The sequence below is a fragment of the Lagenorhynchus albirostris genome, chromosome 2, assembly GCF_949774975.1.
Source record: "Lagenorhynchus albirostris chromosome 2, mLagAlb1.1, whole genome shotgun sequence".
NCBI classification, from domain to species: domain Eukaryota; kingdom Metazoa; phylum Chordata; class Mammalia; order Artiodactyla; family Delphinidae; genus Lagenorhynchus; species Lagenorhynchus albirostris.
In genome coordinates this window covers 54665125-54685629 of record NC_083096.1, presented here as the reverse complement: position 1 = coordinate 54685629, position 20505 = coordinate 54665125, and the positions used below count along the sequence as shown (strand labels likewise).

Below are 20505 nucleotides of genomic sequence, written 5' to 3'. Positions count from 1 at the left end.
AATTGGCAATATAGAAGGAATCTTGCACAGATTTAAAGCCATCACTCTATTTTCTGACTTTTAAAGAGCCCATATTCCCAATGGTGCAGGGTCAGAAAAGTTGAGACTTAGCTGGTTGAATCTGTAAAAAAGAGGCATTACCTGTGCTCTGGCTATGCATTGACAATATTTAAAATACAAATCCGTTAATAATATAGATATGATTGGATGTTTAGAATTGCAGGAATGTTTTTAATGTTTAAAAATGGTCCCTGCCACAACTCCTTTTCCCAGATAAACAGCTAATTTTGCAGCTCAGAAGTTTTAGCCACAGTAAGATGGGAGATAAAACTACTGTTAAGGAAAATTGTGCTGAAGGGGGAGAGGAGGAAGCTGAAGGCGTCAACACTTAATGGAGTTTGAAAATAAAACAAAAACTGTGCTGCTTGGGACACAGGATGTAGAAGGTAGAAGCAGCAGCCCCATGGTGGAAGGCAGGGGGATGGCCCTTTTAACTGCAAACCCCATTCAGCTAACCTCTCTGCAGGTTGTTAGAGATGGTATGAAAAATGCGTGACTAAGAGAGTCAGAACCAGGGAAGGTAGAGGGGTCCCCATTCAACAGGGCCACACCCAGCCTGACCTTGGCTGTTGTACTTTTGTAGCAATAAGACCACGATGTGACTCAGTACTCTAATGAAATTTTTGGTTCCACATTAGCTTTCCAAATGGCCTTGACTGACACTTGATTCTGCCATTTTGAATATTTTATCCATTAATAGTTTTCTTAAGATGGCTAGCTAAATGAAAAAGTTTTGCAATAAATCTCTTGTAATCATTCCATGATGTATGTAATTCAGATCATTTTGTTGTGCACCTTAAACGTACACAATACTGTATGTCAATTATATCTCAATAAAACTAGAAGGAACACAAGTTTTAAGCAGTTAGACTCAGTAGGTATGCAGTGAAATAAGTTAGAGTTGAAAGTTATGTGGTAAATGTATTTGGTACATTAAAATGTACATTTGGTATATTTAAAAGGTTGAACAATAATGAAATTAAATACTTACTGAGTTCCTACCATGCACCGAGCACTTTATTCAGCAATGTATAAGCATTATCTCGTTTAATTTTCCTAATGACTCAATTAAGCAAGTAGTTTATCTTCCATTTTATAAATGAGGAAACTGACGTATATACTCTGACTTGGAAAACGATCCTAAAAAAAGTAGAGATTTGCTCAAAAATATAGGTACAAGGTTGTTTACTGCAGCGTTACTTACAAAAATAAAAAATTGAAATAATGTATATGTCCAATAGAAGGAGAGAATGAAGGTATATCTGTAAAATGTCTTTCTGGAATCGTTTTTAAAAACAATGGGAAGGTCATGATATAATAATATTTTTTTTAAAAAGTAAATTTATCTATATATAATGTTTGCATCTAAATTGCAAGGAATGTATGCTGGCAAAGGGCCATCCTGTAGGAAAAGAAAGGAGGCTGGAATATACATTGACAGGAAAAAAAGCCTACAAGGAAATACATCAAAATGTTACTACTAGATGTCTCTGGGTGATAACAGTAAATCTAATTTTTATATTCATCTTCATACTTTTTTTCAATTATATATCTTTTATAAGAAGACCTTAAATTACTTAACCACCCTTGGTTAAGTAATAATGTGCCTTATAACTCTTTAATTATCAGAAAAAATATTTTATTAAAAGAAATTGTTTCACCACCCAAAAAACCCATTTTGTAGATTAGTCCGGAACAGTTGCTAGGGTCCTCCTGAAATTATTGAGTACCTAGGTACCTCATGGAGCTACTAGATCAATCCCTGAAGAAAACATCCCTTCATTTATTCCTTCTTTTTATTTCCTCCCTTCATACCTCCCTTTCTCTTTTTAAAAAAGTAGTTAAGACCTGGCCCCTCTGCCTTTTGAAGCTTATTTTCTAGATGAAAGAATAAAAATTGCCATTTCATTGAATTGCTAACTCAAAAATTGCTATCTCCTCCTAACATCTAATTTTGTAGTTTCTGCCTGAGCAGGGTTTATTTGCACATCAAAACGCTGTCCCTGCAGTTTAGGTGTCCTGCCCCTCCAGTCTTTGAGGAGAGGAAGGATATTAGCGTGAGGCTTTCCTGCCTTCACCCAGTTTGCCCAGTACTTTTCCATTCCGTTTTTCAAAATCAAATCTTTTAATTAAAATAGCAAAACATTGGCATACAGTAAACAAATATGAAAGCAGATTGTATTTGAGACAATATGTAAAGCAAACAAACCTAATTAGGTAAGTTATTTCATACCCATGTCATTTTAGCGCTGGCTTCAGGCTTCCTGGCCCCCAGCAGCTCTTCATTTTTCTCTCCGACAGAGCCTTCTCTTTTGACAACTTGCCTCCCTGAGACTCCTTAAATAAGGACTTCTCAGTGATCAGAAATGAAAAAAGATACATCTCCATTTCAGTTTCTGTTGCTATCTGCTTTCAGGCCCTTCCTGTTCCTTCTGTTCCCAAGGAACAAAAACAAGAGACACAACCAGTGCTTTCCCACTGCAGCCTGGGCCCAGGTCCCTTCTGACCAGAGGGAGTTCGTGTCAAACCAGAAGCTGCATATCACAAGTGGCACATTCTTTTGTTCTGTTTTAAATTGAACAACTGCCTTGGCTAGTTCTTTGAGAAATTATTTCTGAAAACCTCATCCCTAACGTGAGAGCTGAGCCTTCTGAGCAGGTTATTAGTTGGTTCATGATTTAATCACACATTGCAGTGTTCGTTTCTCTCATATATATGTCATAGAAGTTAGAGAGCAATTAGAAGTTTTCATATCAATAAGGCATTAAAAGAGGTTGGTAGGTGATTAGAAGACAGTAATGACAGTGGTCCACCCAGTCTTATCAAATTATGGTGAAGGTTTTATCATTTGGGCTCAAAGATAGAATTAGAGTATCTATCTGTTTAGTATTCTGTTCCTGGAGATTCCTTTAACGTTAAAGATGGTTTCTACTTAAGTGAGGTATAGAGATTGGCTATATAGAGACCCAGAAGACCATTTTTAAAAGGAGAACCTTTTAAAAGGAGAACCTTTTAAAAGGAGAATTCAGATCTGGTTCTATTTTGATGAGCAGAATCAGTCCTACTTTACTGTTTAGCATGGAGGGGAAACTCTGGATACAGCTTCCTGTGGGACCCACAGCAATTTCTGCAGATGTCAGATCTGATAACAGAAATAGAGGGAGGTCACCTGACCTTGGCATAGTGAAGAATGTGCAACAGAAAATGTGTACATAAAACTAATAGGCCTGGGACTTCTCTGGTGGTCCAGTGGTAGAGAATCCGCCTTACAATGCAGGGAATGTGGGTTCGATCCCTGGTCAGGGAACTAAGATCCCACATGCCGCAGGGCAACTAAGCCCACACATCACAACTACTGAGCTCACGTGCCTCAACTAGAGCCCACGTGCCACAAACTACAGAGCCCACGTGCCATGGAGCCTGTGCGCCACAACTAGAGAAGAGAAAACACACACACCACAACTAGAGAGAAGCCCGCGCGCCGCAATGAAAAACCCCGCATGCCTCAACGAAGATTCTGCTGCCGCAACTAAGACCCGACGCAGCCAAAAATAAATAAATCTTAAAAAAAAAAAAAAAAAAAGTCCCTCTCGTCAAAAATTTCCTCAGGGAAGTGAGTTTTTTCCCTTTTTTTTTTTCTTTTTGGCCACACTGCACGGCATGCAAGATCTTTTAGTTCCCCAACCAGGGATCGAACCCGCTGCCTCTGTGGTGGAAGTGAGGAGTCTTAACCACTGGACCGCCAGGGAAGTCCTGTCCCTTTTCTTATAGATATTTCCAAAATCGTACAACATCTAGATATGCCACAGAATTTTAGAAGCTTGTTGCTGAATGTCAGGACAGCATTGACTATTCAGAAGTTGGCAAAAGGCTCACTTTTGAGCTTGAGTGAATCTCCCTTCAAGAAACCAAACTTAGAAAACATTTGTTTCAGTGTGTCATGATATATATTATAAAAAGGACTATTTTCTTCACAAAATGGAGATTGCTGAGGGTATGGTAAGAGGTGGTTAAAGTGCAGTCTTCTTTATTAGCAGGGCTGTCGCTCAGATATTCTGGGGTAGAATATCTGAGTGGACTGCCATTCTAGGGAGACAGATTTGGTAAGATTTTTAAGAATGCTGAAGCCATCAGGACAGCTTTTTTTTTTTCCACTAGAAAAATTGGACTTTTTATTTAAAAATATTTTCAAAGGCTAATGCCATAGTGGAACAACCAAAGGATAGTTGAACCAAATTCTCAGGGCATTAGAGGAGCACCTGCCAATGCAAGCTCATGATTTGCTGCCAGGAGACCCTCTGTTGGAGACCTTGGGAAGGATCTCCTGCTTTGTAGGTAACTTGTCATCTGCCTTGCAGCTCTAGAATTCGCAGTTTTGAGTTTCCATAATCTACATCTGATATCTTACGATATATTAAAACTTGCAACATGCATGTTGCATTTTTTTGAGACCCACCTCTACTATTAGGATGCGTTTTGCTGTGTAGATTTTCCCCCCTAAACTCTAATGTATCAGAACAAATTTCAAAGTCTTTAAAAGGGACTTTTTCACTTTAACTACCTGACAGTTCCACATTATCTGAAAACAGCTATAAGCCCTAGGCTGTGGGACATCAGGAACTGGAAGACAGAGCCGAGAAGCTGGAATGTAGTTTCTCTGCCAGGACCCAGCAGACTGTGCTGGCCTGGCCATCTGGACATGTGGGAGATATGGTGAAACACAGACAGAAGGCCACCTGGCCAGTTTTCACAAAGACTTGGACAGCGTTTTGCTGCTGTCAGCCCGGGATGGCTTCTTCAAAGAGCTGCCTCTCTTCTGTGACTGCGGTTTTCTCTGCTGAACTCATTCCGCCCACCTCCACCCAGTCTGCTTCTCCAGGGCCTCAGAGTGCCACGTCCATTCACTCACTTATGGAGCGCCTGCTCTGTCCCAGTCCTGGGCTCAGGGCTGGGGGTGTAGTGACGAGCAAATGAGAGAGGTTTCCCACCTCCCACAGCTGCAGACAGCTGGGCGAGGCACACATTATCACACACGCAGTTTGTCACTGTAGGTCGTGCTGTGTGCTGTCAAGGGAGATACGAGCTTCGGTGGGGTGGGGAGTTGCTGCAGATGGGGTGAGGGGGACAGGGCTCAGACCACGCTGCACTGCAGGGTGAACCTGAAGCCGAGACCTAAAGGGCGAGCTAAGTGTCCTAACGTGTAAAGCAGACACGTGTTAACTAAGTTAAATATACAAACACACAGTGCTTTCACGGTGAATTTTGGTTCTGTATCCAAATTATAAGCAGTGTACTCTCTCCAGGCTTTTCTTGGCTATTCTAGAAATATGGTGTTTTCTGCCTGGATTCTTGGTCCTCAGTTCAGTTTTCCTCAGGGCTGTCTCTATCACGGGTTTTTGGTCTTAATTTCTCCTTACTGCACTCGTTGCTATTGTGAGTAGCCTGGTGGGCCAGATGAACCTGGGCTGGTCTTGGAATGTTCTCACCTAACTGTGGTCCATGGATCAGCCTGTCTGCTCATCCTCTCTGGATCTGCCCCGCGCACCACCAGGTGGAAGCTTCCAAGTGAGGCTCCACCCTTCATCCAGTCTTACCACGCAGTCTCAGAGTGAGTGCTGTAGTGACAGCTGAAAACGTGGAAGAGGTGTTTAGGGAGAGCATGGGCTTCAGTGCCATTCCAATCTGAATTCAGATCGTGGCTCTGATCTTAGATGTGTGTCCCAGTCAGGTTTATTTGATCTCTCCAAACCTCACTGTCATTACCTGGAAAATAATTTTTGTTGTGAGGATTAGAGATAATGTGTGCTGAGTGCGTGGTACCTGGCTGGCATTCAGTGAAAGCAGCCACCCCCTGGGTGAGCCAGAGGGAATAGAAGGGCTTCCGGTAATGTTGGAACAATAGTAACTGGAGGTCGGAGAAAGTATACACGTGCTTTCTTCACCTTCTTTATGACTGTGATGGACTCTGATTTGCAGGCAGAAGACAAGGCAGACGTGCTGAACAAGGAGCTCCTCTTGACCAAACAGAGGCTGGTAGAGACTGAAGAAGAGAAGAGGAAACAAGAGGAGGAGACAGCTCAGGTAACAGGCGTAGGCGGGCTTGTCCTTACGCAGGTGTATTGGTATGTGGAGTTGATTAATACTGTAAACAAGAAGTAACATGAAATTTGTTCAGATCAAGGGCGATGCTGAAGCAGTACATGTGAGTAGAATTGAGGCAGCATTTCCACCCTTGAACAGCTTTTAGGAATTTGCCTTGACTGAGACGTCTAGCGAGAGTGGTACGCTTTCTCCAAGCTTAGGAACTTGGAATTATGATCCAAGAGCTTTGAGGCATCTGCAGATTTCGTCTTGTATCTCCAAGATGTTTGACTTCTCTGAAGTAGTTTATGAGGATTGCTAAGCTGGAAGCCTACAGAGATCTCTGCTGGGAGTCACCTCCATCAGTCACGCATTTTCCCGATTCATGCCTTAGAAGAAGGGGCACCCACGTTTCTGTTCCTGGCAGAGCTCTCAAATCCTCTTCCCTGAGAGAATAAAAAGAAACCCTTTGGGAGCCAGCCCTGAGGTTAGCTCTCTACAGTATTCATATGGGTTGTGAGGCTGAGCAGCTGGAAGACACACCATTGCCAAGGACCCAGAGGTGACAGGAGGGACCTCTCCACCCTATAGGAGTCAAAGCCTCCGGCTTCCCTGAGGAAGAGCAGGCTGCTTCACCAATGGTCTCCATCTCTGTCCGTCCCAGCCAGGCATGATTAGCTCACTTATAATGAGTTCAGTTCGGAGACATCAATAATACTAAATATAAAACAGCACACAAAGCATTTCAAAGACCTACATCCAAGCAACCAGAAAAACTTCCAGTAAAGTTACTAATGAAGGGATGTGTCATTTAGCACCTTCTGGGATTTATAAAAAGTATTCCATGATTTTTTTTTTTTAAATGTTGCAATGAGTCTCGGCAATTACTGTGGACCAAGATTTTTGTTTTTCTTTAACATACTCAAAAATATTCGGGGGCCGATTGTCCAGTTTGATCTAGCCCTTTGGATGGGTTTTGCTGTTTTCTTTACTTCCTATTTTTTGGTGGCCCACTTCAGTACTTCAGGTAAAGAATGAAGCTGTTAGCAAATGAATTTAATCCATGCCCCTCTCCTCTGTGTGTGTGTGTGTGTGTGTGTGTGTGTGTATATCCTGTTTTAATTGTTGTGGTTCCCTTGTGAGATAGGGATTATTCTCATTTGTCAGATGAGTAAACTACAGCTTAGAGAAATTAAATGAACTTGCTCAAAGCATCTCAGCTATCTCAGTTGACCCTGAGTCAGTGCGGCCTTATTGCAGAAGGGACGAAGGGTATGGCTGAAGTCCTCGAATTATGTAACAGAGAACAGAGACCAATATAAACAACTAAGTTTGAATCAGTATAACCTACAAATGCTCTTAGAATTTTAGAATGTAGCAAATATGAAGAAATTCCGAAATCTTATAACGATAGGACCAGTTATAAATTGCAGTCACTTGTGAATTTACAGGTACCGAGTATACTGCATTCATAATTTGGGATGCTGCAAAGCAGAATTATCAGTTTTTTCTGACTGTGTACTTAAAGATTAACCGGAGTTGTTTTTCGTTTGGTCAATTTGGGAGAATCGAATTCTTTCCTTTTTATCTGGTGACACCTGAGCTTTTTCATTGCCTTAACCTTCTTCTATACCTAGAATTCTAGAGCTGCCGGGCTACAGAAATAACTGTGCTTTTAGGTTTAGCATTCATAATTTGGTATTTCTGCTACTGTAACAAGTACTGCATTATGTCACCTTAACTTCTTCTAAAGTCAGTGTTTCTTCAGGCCCCATCTCCCATGTCTGACTCCAGTCCCAAAAGCCTCTTGTTCCTACCTCCTGAGGGGTAACAGCAGTGTCGATATGGGATGAAAGAAGAAGCCCTAAAATGTTTTTTTCAATAATTTATTGCACAGCATCAAGAGTACATGCAATGCTGTCTTGATGTTTTGTTTTAGACTCTCCTAAGGATAAAGATAGCTTCTGAATGGACACTTATTTAACAATATATTTATAAAGTAGTAAGAAGCATAAGCAGTTTTATACTAGGATTGCTCATATTCTTATACATTGCAGGCAAAAAAGTAAGATTTCTGTATCTCTGGAGATGACTAGGTTTTTCAAATGACCAACATGCAGCTGCAGTAGGAAAAATGTGTGTACTTACAGTTGTTTACATTGTTGTTGACTATGAATCAGGCAGACTTGAATATGGATGTTCATGGAAATTTATTAAGATTTTGACTGAGTCTTGATGTTTCTCATTCTTACTCTTTTAGCTGAAAGAAGTCTTCAGGAAACAGCTAGAGAAGGCAGAATATGAAATAAAGAAGACTACAGCTATCATTGCCGAGTATAAACAGGTAATGTGCCATTGTGGGCTTCGACACTGTAAAACTAATTGTTTTGCTCTTTTCTTTGGGGACAGTTTGTTTGTTTTTAGAGTTTCCAGAACAGTAACTGTACTGCATTGATTATACTTGTTGGCTTATTTTCTCCTCTGAAACAGACAGTGGTTGGACCTGCTTGCTGATAATATGAGAAGTTTAATTGAGCAAAACAATCTGTTGGTTGTTTTCAATGTTTGATAGATTTAGAGGAACAAGAAATCTTATTACCATTGGGATCCCATCTCTGCCTTACTCAGAAGCTAATTTCCAATAGATCACACTAGTAACATTTGCCTCTTGGCCGAGCACTAAAGTTTAGTCACTGTATTAAATGGCAACAGCTAGGAGATCCATGAGTCCTTTGCTGTCACAGTAGAGAACATGGGAGCTCTTTTTCCCACATGGCTATATGGCCTTACCCAACAGAGGCCAGTGCTAGCAATTAACCTCCTCTTGTTAACCTTAAAAAGATCTTTTAATGGTGGGGCGGTGCTCTTCTCTTTGAGGACATTTCTAGTCCCATCGCGGGGGTGGGGGTGGCGGCGTGTCTCAGAAAGCCTTCATTCCAGCTCCAGTAGTATCTTCCTGTCCCTGCTGGTTATGCTGGGCCATGGCAAGGACTCCTCTTGTTGCCGAAGTACTCTGACTGGACTGTTCAAGTTCCAGTTTTCCAGAATTGTTAAGGTACTGTATGCCACCTACTTATCCAGAAATTTCCCTGGGGTCTCCTGCCTCGCAGAGGAGTTTGAAGTCTAAGGCTTCCTTTTTTTTTTTATTTTTTATTTTTTTGCGGTACGCGGGCCTCTCACTGTTGTGGCCTCTCCCATTGCGGAGCACAGGCTCCGGGCGCGCAGGCTCAGCGGCCATGGCTCATGGGCCCAGCCACTCCGCGGCATGTGGGATCTTCCCGGACTGGGGCACGGACCCGTGTCCCCTGCATCGGCAGGCGGACTCTCAACCACTGCGCCACCAGGGAAGCCCTAAGGCTTACTTTTTTAAAAAGTGTTTTTTTGCTTATAAATGAAATTTACATACCTTGTGGAAGTGCAGAAAAGCACAAGGAAAACAAACCTCCCTTAATCTTGCCAACTAGAAAGAATCACTAAATACACTGAGTATGCTTTGTTGCTATATAAATAAAAATGTAAGTTATATTGTTCATGCATTTTGGGGGGAACTAGTTCATTTGTATATTATGAACACCTTTCCATAAGGATTCTGCCCCTTCATGGAAGATTGCTTAGAAATAAGGCTTCAGAGCTATCTTCTTCTCTTTTATAATCTATTTGTATCTATATATCTATATCTACATACAGATGTACAAAATCAATATATGTTTATTTAATGCCTGCTACATGTGAGGCTTGTTACTTTGGAGGAATAAAAGATAGATTCATTCAATTTCTCTTCTCTGGAAGCTGATTTTGTAATACGGAGGTAAAACCTGTCCATAATTAAGAGGAGAGGGAATTTCTTACATGTGGGAAATGAGGAATCCCTTCCTGGAGAAGGAAGTGATTTGAGTTGTGCTTCAAAGGCTAGGTGAGGGTATCTGGAGATGGAGAAGGAGAGGATGGAAATGGTGGAAAGGTGGAAACAGCATGTGCAAAGGCATGGGAGGTAGATTAGTGACAAAGAGTCTTGTTTAGCAAGAGTTTCAAGTACAGACAAGAGAAGCAAAGGTGAATTGGGGCCTAGTTCAAGGAAGGTCTTCAGGGATAGGCTGAGGAGTTCGGATTTTATTCTGTTTATAGGAGGACAGTGGCATGACCAGGGACATATAATTGGCACTACTCTGTCCAGGGAGAAATGTGGAACCAAGTGGAGAGATGCACGGGCAAAGAAAGACACAGAGCAGTAAGAGGCCAACAGCAGAGTCCAGGGGAGGAAAAAAATAGCGCCCTGAACTACAATAAGTAGTAATGAAAACGGAGAAGCAGGAAACACAAGAGTCATTTTTTTGCTAGATAAGGGAAAATACTGGAAGAGATCCTGAGCTTTTGAATTTAGGTAACTAGGAGAAGGGCTGGTTAGACATTACGCAATATAAGGAACGTTAAAGACAGTGTGCTGTGGAGCTTGCCATTGCTGCAGAAGCATTTTTTTCATCATTTTTTCATCAGGCCATGAGTGGCCACCATATGCAGCACTCTTCAAGGAGCAATCCTTGCCTTGAATATTATCTGGCAAGCACTTGAAGTAATGTAAAAGGCAACAGACCCATCTCTTTGAAGACAGTTAAACATATAGTGTAATCTAAATGCATTCTGTAGTTGGAATTGGCTATTACTGGCTATATGTTTGGGCTTATTTAAAAGGGTTTATTTGTTGCCAAAATTGCTTGAGAAGTCTCTTCTTTTTAACATCAGCCCTACAGTCCTATTTATTGTTTCCAGGCTTGGATCTGGACAAATTGGAGACTGAACTCGACCTAGTCCCAGGTCTCTAGAACTATTTTTGAGTAGACTGGGATTTTTTAAAATGTCCATTTTGATAATAGAGGTAGACCTTTTATGCTTTTAGTCCAAATTGCACTTGAAAATTTGACATCCCCTAACTTTTTTTTTTTTTTTGCGGTACACAGGCCACTGTTGTGGCCTCTCCCGTTGCAGAGCACAGGCTCCGGACGCGCAGGCTCAGCGGCCATGGCTCACGGGCCCAGCTGCTCCACGGCATGTGGGATCTTCCCAGACCGGGGCACGAACCCGTGTCCCCTGCATTGGCAGGCGGACTCTCAACCACTGCGCCACCAGGGAAGCCCTCCCCTAACTTTTTTTTTCCATTTTTTTCCAAAATAAAAAATTCTTATTTCACTCAAGTTTAGCAAGACTCGAACCGTTTTTTTGTTTTCTTTTTTTAATACAATTTTAGGGGGCTTTGAAAGCACTTATTTCTGTCTGTTCCTGGTACTTGTTAGCACCTTATTTCAGAATCAATAATAATGAGATGTTATTTAATGGTGCTCTGTGTTAAACCCTTTACATACATTTTCTTTCTCACTGATTATCACAGCACAGCACTTTTCAGTCATGAAGAGATTCAGAATTCTTTTCATCGGATCCCTAGGATAGTACCTTGCCCAAAGTAGATACTCAGCAAAGATTCTATAGATTGATTCCAAAGTGAGGACAGGAATTCACTGGGACCAGTCACGGAAGCTAGTGAGAGAAAGAAAGCAAATCTACCCCATGTGTTTCTTCTACTGATCGAGATAGAGGTGTGCTTTACACACGGAACACTCTCAGGCTTTCTGCTGCTTCTTTTATGGGAATGACTGGCATTTGCAGTGCTACTCATTTGCAAAATTTCTTACAGCATCAGAGATGTGAGTGAATAAACAGCTGTGTGCACATGCTACAAGAGACATTCTACTTTTTAGTAAAGTAGCTCTTTTCTTTCTCGTAGATCTGTTCCCAGTTGAGTACCAGACTGGAGAAACAGCAAGCAGCCAGCAAGGAGGAGCTGGAAGTGGTAAAGGTGAGGAAGAATGAAACCGTCCGGTGATACACTTTCTTCCAAATTCATGTAGTCTTGAGTGAGCACCTGATAGGAGGATCCTAATATGTGGTGATGCACCACAGGCAGGACAGCCTGTAGACATGACCCCACCCCACCTTTGTTTTAAAGGAGTTAGGAATTAGGGTGAATAGGGTCCCTCTTCTGACTGGGGTGTGGGCCAGATGAAAGGTTATGTTCCCAGAAATCTTTTGGGCTGTCAGAGACAGGTAACAGGAAAGGAGGTAGGATTTCAGCATTGTCACAAGAGGCCCCTGAGCTTTCTTGGTTGTTGGAAGCCTGGAAACCCGAACCCTCAGCAGCCTGCATCCCAACTGTGCCTGAATTGATGTGACTTCCTTGTGCAGCCCAGTAGGATTATCCCATTAATCTCTTAAACAGTGGACACCATGGGCAGTATAGAGCTCAGCTGGAGGAAACACGTTGGGTAACTGATTTTTCCACCAAAAGTAGAGATTTGTTTTTAAAGAAAACATGCATTTATTTCTATGCTGCCCCCTGGTGGTAAAACTCCTTATGCTGATTACCTACTCGAAAAAAGTGATTGTTTATTGTACAGAAAAAGCAGTAAACCAAATGGATTGGTATTCCTAAGAAGCAGTGTTGGTATAGCCAGCTCTTGGGGCCAGTGTTACAGAAACCTGATATAATTCTATTTGAATATATTCAGCTTTATATTAGTAAATAAATGCATTCTAGGCACTTTCATATATCACTTAACAACTTGACAAGTTATTTAACCTCTCTCAGATTTATTTTGTGTTCTGTAAAATAGAGATAATATTACCTACCTCATAAGGTCATTTTGAAGATTAAATAAGATCCTGTTAATAAAGTGCTTAGTCTAGTACTTGGCACACAATAAATGCTCAGTAAATACATATTTTAAAAGTTGTAACCTGAAAATCTGAGACATGAGAACTGAAAATAGGAACTTTGTTCTGAGAAGGTGACTTTTGGGGATTCAGGCCTGGGACACATGCTTGGACATATCAAGAGGAAAAATTTTATGACCAGCTGAATATGGAGTGAAGGAGAAGCTAATGGAGAGATGACACCAAAGTCTTTAGGCCTAAATGGTGGAGTAATGCACAGTGACACAGAAGTGTGGGCAGAGTTGCTTTGTGTGTGTGTGAAGAGAGGGGTATAGTTACAGTTATGGACATGCTGAGCTTGTAACAGTAGGACATCAAAATAGATCAAAATTCTGTAGTATCTCTCTTTTTTTTTTTTTTTTTTTTGCGGTACGCGGGCCTCTCACTGTTGTGGCCTCTCCCGTTGCGGAGCACAGGCTCCGGACGCGCAGGCCCAGCAGCCATGGCTCACGGGCCTAGCCGCTCCGCGGCATGTGGGATCTTCCCAGACCGGGGCACGAACCTGTGTCCCCTGCATCAGCAGGTGGACTCTCAACCACTGTGCCACCAGGGAATCCCTGTAGTATCTCTTATCTCTAAACTTTTTGAAGATATTTTAAGAAAACAGTAGCACTGTTGTCTTGAAAAGAGTTGCCATTGTTCAGTGCTCTGTGCTTGATTGGCAATCCAGGCATGTGGCAGAGTTGCTTTTATCACCTTGAACAATAATGATCATCTTCACTTGAACAAAAGGACGTATACTTCACTTGTTGCAGGGGTAGACTTAGGTTAGTCATAATGACCTTCCTCAGTCTACCACAGGGAAGTTACTTAAAGTCTTAAATTTCTTCATTTATAAAATGGGGGTGATAATACCTAATCATAACTAAATGAGGTAATGCATGTAGCATATATGCCACGGGGCTTGGCATCTAATAAGGATAATGGTAGTACAAAGTTTCTAGAAAAGATTTGAAAGAAATGCTATAATACTTTCTATCCCCAGAGTCTCTCTAAAGATACTGTAAGAAAAAGTAGCACCTGTCTTGGATAGTTGGGTTTTGTGCCGACTATAACCATTTTGGTCATAGCACAAGAAAAATAGTTACTTTTATAAATGGACCTGCATTTGATGGCCACAAGCAGTGTCTTAAGAAAAATCATATTGCATTGTTTCAGGACATGTTTTATGCTATGAAATACAGTTTGATGTTGGTTATCTCTTTTGGATATTTCAGGGTAAAATGATGGCATGTAAACACTGCAGTGACATTTTCAGCAAGGAGGGTGCTTTGAAAGTAGCAGCCATAAGCAGAGAGGACCAGGGAATTGAGTTGGATGATGAGAAGGACTCTCTTAAGAAGCAACTGAGGGAAATGGAGCTGGAATTGGCACAAACCAAACTGCAGCTGGTGGAGGCCAAATGTAAAATCCAGGTTGGTGATTTGATAAAAGATCAATTAAAAAAATAACAGTTAGTGGTCTAGGATAGTCTAGTACTGTAGAGTTGGCTTATCGAGCTCAGAATCATACGATGTTACCATATAAGATGAATACATTTTCTGCCCACCAATAAGTTGCATTTTACATCATTTTTAAACACTGATATAAACACATAGTTTTAAATAAATTTTTAATAACTAAAATTATATATATCTTGTGAGAACTTAAGCATATGCCTTTTTAGTTTACCCTGATATTTTTTGGCCATGGTCCTTTCCCATTGAACTTGGTCACTTAGCTGATCCTGAAAGTTGAAAGGCCACACCCCTCCTGTTATCTCTCCCCTGACAGTTGAACGTTGGCTGACAAGCCATTCTTTTCTTTCTTTGGAGCTTCTTTTCATCTTTACCTGATTTTGCCAAATCCCTTTCCCCATAATCTCTTTCCATATTGGAGGATATCAGAATTAGAAAAGCAATCCTGGCTTCTGATGGACTGTTCCCACTTCTTTCCTACCAGTGACCCTCACCCTTCCCGTGTCCTGCCATGGCACCTGCTGCGCCACACTAACGATCCTGAACTCTTTCTGCTTCTGACCTTGTACGTCCTCAGGGGCACAGGCCATGTGTTTGGAACTAGAATTTATTCATGCTTACACTATCAGTAAAAATTCATTCCATCTGTATGTTTACGTTTACCTGTGGTTTTAAACATCTTCTCTTAGGCTGCAGCCTAAAGCTAGATTTGGACCTAAATTGCCGGGGGAAAAAAGGGTAAAATGAGGTTTCATTTCACTGATCAGAGAAAGCACAGATTCTGGTTTTTAGTGGTAATTCTTTTAGCTCTAATTTTTTTTCTTGCATTCAGAAGCCAACTAAATCTCACCTGGGTTTTGTAGGAGGAAAACTGTGGCTGTGTAGACCTGTGGATTCCAAAAAGCTATACTCTAATTTTGTTGGCAGAGAGAAGATATTTATGTAACTCAGATGATTTTCTTTCTTGAATTAGGAACTTGAACATCAGAGGGGAGCCCTTATGAATGAAATCCAAGCTGCAAAAAACTCTTGGTTTAGCAAAACCCTTAACTCTATCAAAACGGCCACGGGAACGCAGCCACTGCAGCCGCCACAGGCCACCCAGCCCCCCAAGGAGAGCACATAGGTCCAGCCTCATCCAAGTACAAGAGCACAACGATGAAAGCAACGGAAACCCAGGATGATTCCTGGTGTCCCTTTAAAAGGAAGGAAAGGAGGCCAGAAAGCAAGCCAGGATCTTTCAGTAGCTCTTACTCTTTCTTGTATGACACTTTTAAAAAAGGGATGTTATTTAAACTAACCTGATTTATGTCGAATACCTGTTTTTGTGCTTCTTCATGGAAGACTGTGTTCCGGTCCATCATAGTATTACACATTATTTTACATGCCTGATGTTTGGTTGGAAATAAGTAATTCAGAACTAAATGCTTTTTATTTAGAGCTAATTATTCATATTATTTTTATCTTACATAAAAATGGAGTTGTCTTTTATTCCAAGGTTGAAGTGATAGGCAGGTATTTGTCACAGCAAAAAAAAAAAGATTGCAACCTAAACCTCTTAACTTTTCAGGATTTATTCAGATAAAGCACATTGTGGGGCCAGTCATGACCACTGTCAGGTTTCCTCCTGAAAGTGATGCCCAGGATAGCGATAATCCTATCCAAAGGAAAGAACAGACCTGGGATTGAACAATTCCCAAAGACAGTTAGTTTATTTTTATTTTCTGTTGGGTACATATGGAATAAGATAGGCTATTGAAAACACATACTAGATAAAAAGAACTGAGATTTTGATAAATGCAGGATAAAATAAATCATTTTGGTCCTGGTCTTCTAACAGGTCCTTTTAAGAACTCCACATGGGAATTGCGAGTTCCTAAGTAAGAACACAGTTGTGACTTCTGGCAAATGTAAAGTCAGAAGTGGATATTATGAGTTGCATCTTTAGGAAACCTTCACGAGAGAAGCCTAGGAAGGCCCAGGAACAGCTGTTGTGCTTAGACTGGAATGTAGAACCAGGGACAGAGTATTCATTTAATGCTGACATATACTTGCTAAGGAAACACTAATATACTGTAACTTTGTTAAAGTTATGAAATGGGAAATAGAAGTCAGCTTCATATCATCTTAGTTTAATATTAGGCAACTTTTTCTGATTTCTGTAGCTTCCTAAAAACGTGCCCTTGGTCCCCTAGATGAAGAGATGCAAATGCATTTGTAACATTTTTGATTGCATATACAACCTTTATAGAAATGCTTATCTCATGGAAAGGTAAAGCTATTGTTTAAAAGTTGATGGAAGTATTTTTTTCAATTATATTTAACATGTCTTTATAAATAGTCCTTGCAGGAAATCCTTTGGTAAGGGAAAAACTAATTTTCCCATTTTTTAAGCTATTTTGGAGGGCTTTGGTCCTTTACAGCAACCAAACTACTGTCAGCTATGTATAGTAACATTTATTGATACTCATGCTTGGCTTCACTGTTGAACATATTCTTTGCAAAGTATCTCAAACTCTGTAGTGCCAGAGTGACTCTCATCTGTGCCATATGTTGCAGTTAAAAGTAACACACTCTTGGAAGTAAAAATCATCTAAGAGCCATCTCAACTCCAGGAGCATGTACTACAAGTTGCTCATGATGGATCCTTTCCTCTAAAATAATCATTAAACTATAAAAAGTGAAATCCCCTTCATCGGTAAGTGTTCGTATCATCTACAGCCCATAAAACTGATGTGGTTGTTTGTTATCCTTCTTTACACTCATCAAATAATACTTTTCTTACAGAATTCTTTTTTGTCCTGACATCTCTCATCATAGTTTTCATTTCCTTTTGCCCAAAAGGAAAATAGCATTCTGAGTATCTGTGTTGACTCTAACATTCCCAACATGGTGGTTTAGAAAAATTAATTTTGTTTTCCTTTTTTTTTTTTTTTGCAGAATATAATGCCTAGAAAATTGCATCTTGGTACTTGTTTCTGTAAATCATTTAATACAGTTTGTTAGCTTTACTGGTACTTTACGCTTTGATCCCAAGAAGCCTTGTACAAGTTGCCTTATCAGATGGCTAGCTAAATTAAAGATGTTCTTTTGTGTTTTGTGAATTTCATAATTCTACTGTACAGAGCTCTTTTTACATTTCACAGAATGCCTAAATTGCATAATTTTCCTTAAATGGTAGTTGAGAGAGAAATAGCTCTAGGTCCAGTTCTTATCTGTAGACCTGGCTCAATTTCATAGCCCATTACATTTTTTTTCTTTAAACAAAATAACTAGGTACATGTATTCCAAACATTTAATAAATCTGTCTTTTTCATTTTCTTTTAACTCTTTTAAAAGATTACAATGGCCATCCATAGATTTTTTCTTTTCCTTCTCCAGTTCCATATCATACTTGGGTATGTGTATTGGTACCATAGTCTAAACTGTCCCTCACTGCAATGTCTTTGGGTAAGTAGCAATAGCAAATACAGAAGGAAAGAAAATTCAAAAGTTGGTGTATTATTCATACAATATTATAATAGCACTATCCCAGACCCCATGCCCTTCACCATGTGTTGTTTGAAAACTCATGCATTCCAGCATTAAATAACTGCTAGTTTTAATTTCTCTTCTTTTGAAGTATAGTTGAGAATTGCTACTCTTCTCTTGATTTCTTTTAGAAAGAGATTGACCAGCTCAAATATCCAGGAAATTTTCCGATATTCTGGAGTGTTTTTCATCTTTTCCTAGCATACATTATATAAAACATTCCTCCAAAAATCCAACATTTGCAACATTCTGAGAAGTGACGATTTCTCCTTTCATTAAATTCTGCAGAATAAATTAAGAGAATGAAATTCAATTGGATAATTCAGTCATTAGCTTTTATATCTTGAGAATCTTAACACATTTCCTTAAAGCTGAAAGAAACCAAGCTGAATTTTGCAGTGCATATGTTTGCTAGCTTCCCACATCCTGAGCCATGGCACAATTTGGTTATATTTAGTTACATACAATTTAATGCAAATAAATTCTCAGTTACCTAATGGTCTGTATATGAATGCCTATCAGAAACATTAATAGGAATGTCACATAGGCTTATGACCCTATCTTTCCATGAAACCAATAATTCTCTTCCTCTCTCCCAACTATTAAGTTAGTAATTTGTTCTTCATTGGCTTTCTTAAATTTCCATAATAAAGTAGAAAAGTAATGTTTGTACTGATGTTGGGGTATTTAATAATATTTATCTTGTTTCATTGTTTTCAAAAATTCCATCTTCTTATACTATGTATTAATATTCATTTTTCTCAAACCCTTACTCCATTTTCTTAAAATACTTTCTGGTTAATAACTAGTAGCTTCATTTCCTACCTAAAGTAAGAAAAACAAGAGAATACACAGTTTAGGGCACAAGAGATGAGAGTTAGATCCTTAAAGGAATTGATTAGTTACTGAGGATGAGAATCACATACGTAACTAATGTAAGGGACTGAGTTTTCTTTTTCTTGAGCTGAAATCAGTCTACTCATTATTCTGCTAAGGTGGTTGTCTGATTTCAAGACCCTTTTAGGGAAGAAAAAGCTTTCAAAAAATTAAATACCCTGTTTGTTTTATCTTTCTGGAAAAGAACACTTTTAATTACTTAGTAAGATTATTCTGTTGTATAATTTACTCTTAAAAAAAAAAACCACTCTAAAGTAGCTCCGATTCTCTTGCTTCAATTACAGGTAAATGAGAGCATGGACAAACTCTATTGTTTGATTTGAATGCTGTGAGATTTGTGTGTGTGTGTGATCGGTAGAATTTTATACGGAGTATCCCTGCCTCTTTGGTATACCCAGGTACCATGCAACTGAATATGTACATGGCGATCAGATACAGAAGGCCAGGCACAGCTCAGTGGCCTGTGTTTCCTACTACCAGATATATAAAACTCTTTCTCTCTAGTTGCCATGCTGATTGTCACATTGAACTGGAACTGCTCCAAAACATCCTTCCTCTCTCATAGTGGCTTCCATATAATACAGGCAAAGCCCTTAGGGATTTCCTTATCTTTCAAGAGCTACCAAAATGAATACTTCAGTGCAGGCTGCACCTCAATAGGAGATGATGATCTTGAGTTGTAAGGAGAAAAGTGGATGTTTATGAGTAGCTTAGTGACTACAGTCAATTGTCAGAAGTCCCTGTCTTAGCTTCCATCTAAAAGACTACACGTCAAGCTTATCTCCAAATGTATTTGCTACCTGCTATAAAAACATGTTCATCAACATGTCCTACTCTCCCCACCTCCACCCCTGGTTTATCATTAGTGGTATTCTGAAAACGTTAAGAAAAAAGAATCATTGAGTAGAAGATGAATATTTTGAGTTACTTTCCTTTTTCATTGGCAATAAGTTAACATGTAAAATCTTTTCTGTTAAAATGTAACTTTTAATAACTATATATTATATATGGAATAAAATATAGGAAACTGAATGGTAAGGACATAAACACATCAAGACTCTGGTGTCATGAAAGCACAAGAATAAAGCCTGGAAATGGCCCCAGAATCCAAGATCCCAATAGCCTTTGCATCAGTTTCTTTATTTTTGGTATTTTGCATAATGTATGAATCCTTAGTTCAAATAAGGAAGAAAGTTTCTCAGTCAGCCCCACGTCATTTCTTTCAACTCCTACCTTTCCCTTGCTGAGGAGGTAGTAGAAATTCTGTGCCATCTATTTTTATGAATTCTATGATTTTGCCCATGGCTTCTCCAGTGAAAACAGGTTCCAGAATAAAGGAGTTGATTAGCTCAAACAGTGCTAATTGACTACAAAAGAAATTAGTGAGCAGCTTCTCTCCTCTATCACCACTGACCAATTAGATGTTTCCATAATTCCATGTATTATGTATAGTACACTCTATAAATGTAAATGTAATGCTTGTTAAAAAAGTGCAATTTATTGTACATTGTCCCAACAAATGTTTACTTTTATAATTGTTATGAACTTGAATTGGATTAGTATCTTGTTTTCATGTGTGAATGAAGCCTTGTGAAATAAACAAATGCAACCGAGAAGGTAGCAAGATGACTGTTTTTGTGAGCCAGTGATGTTTTCAATGCTTTGTGTTGCTCCTTTGGCCCCTTTAAGCAGTAATAAACATTTGTTCTGAAATCCA

At 39.7% G+C, this 20505-nt stretch overlaps 1 protein-coding gene across 16 annotated transcripts in view; it reads left to right on the top strand.

Moving 5' to 3' along the window:
* Nucleotides 1–20505, top strand: part of RABGAP1L (RAB GTPase activating protein 1 like) — a 689413-nt gene extending 668908 nt beyond the window's left edge. For all 16 annotated transcript variants that reach the window (XM_060132737.1, XM_060132738.1, XM_060132736.1 and 13 more), the window contains 5 exons: nt 6037–6141; nt 8402–8485; nt 11918–11989; nt 14121–14318; nt 15334–20505. In XM_060132737.1, coding sequence (XP_059988720.1) covers nt 6037–6141; nt 8402–8485; nt 11918–11989; nt 14121–14318; nt 15334–15486 — 612 coding nt within the window. In that variant the 3' untranslated portion in view covers nt 15487–20505. The remainder of the gene's footprint in view (nt 1–6036; nt 6142–8401; nt 8486–11917; nt 11990–14120; nt 14319–15333) is intronic.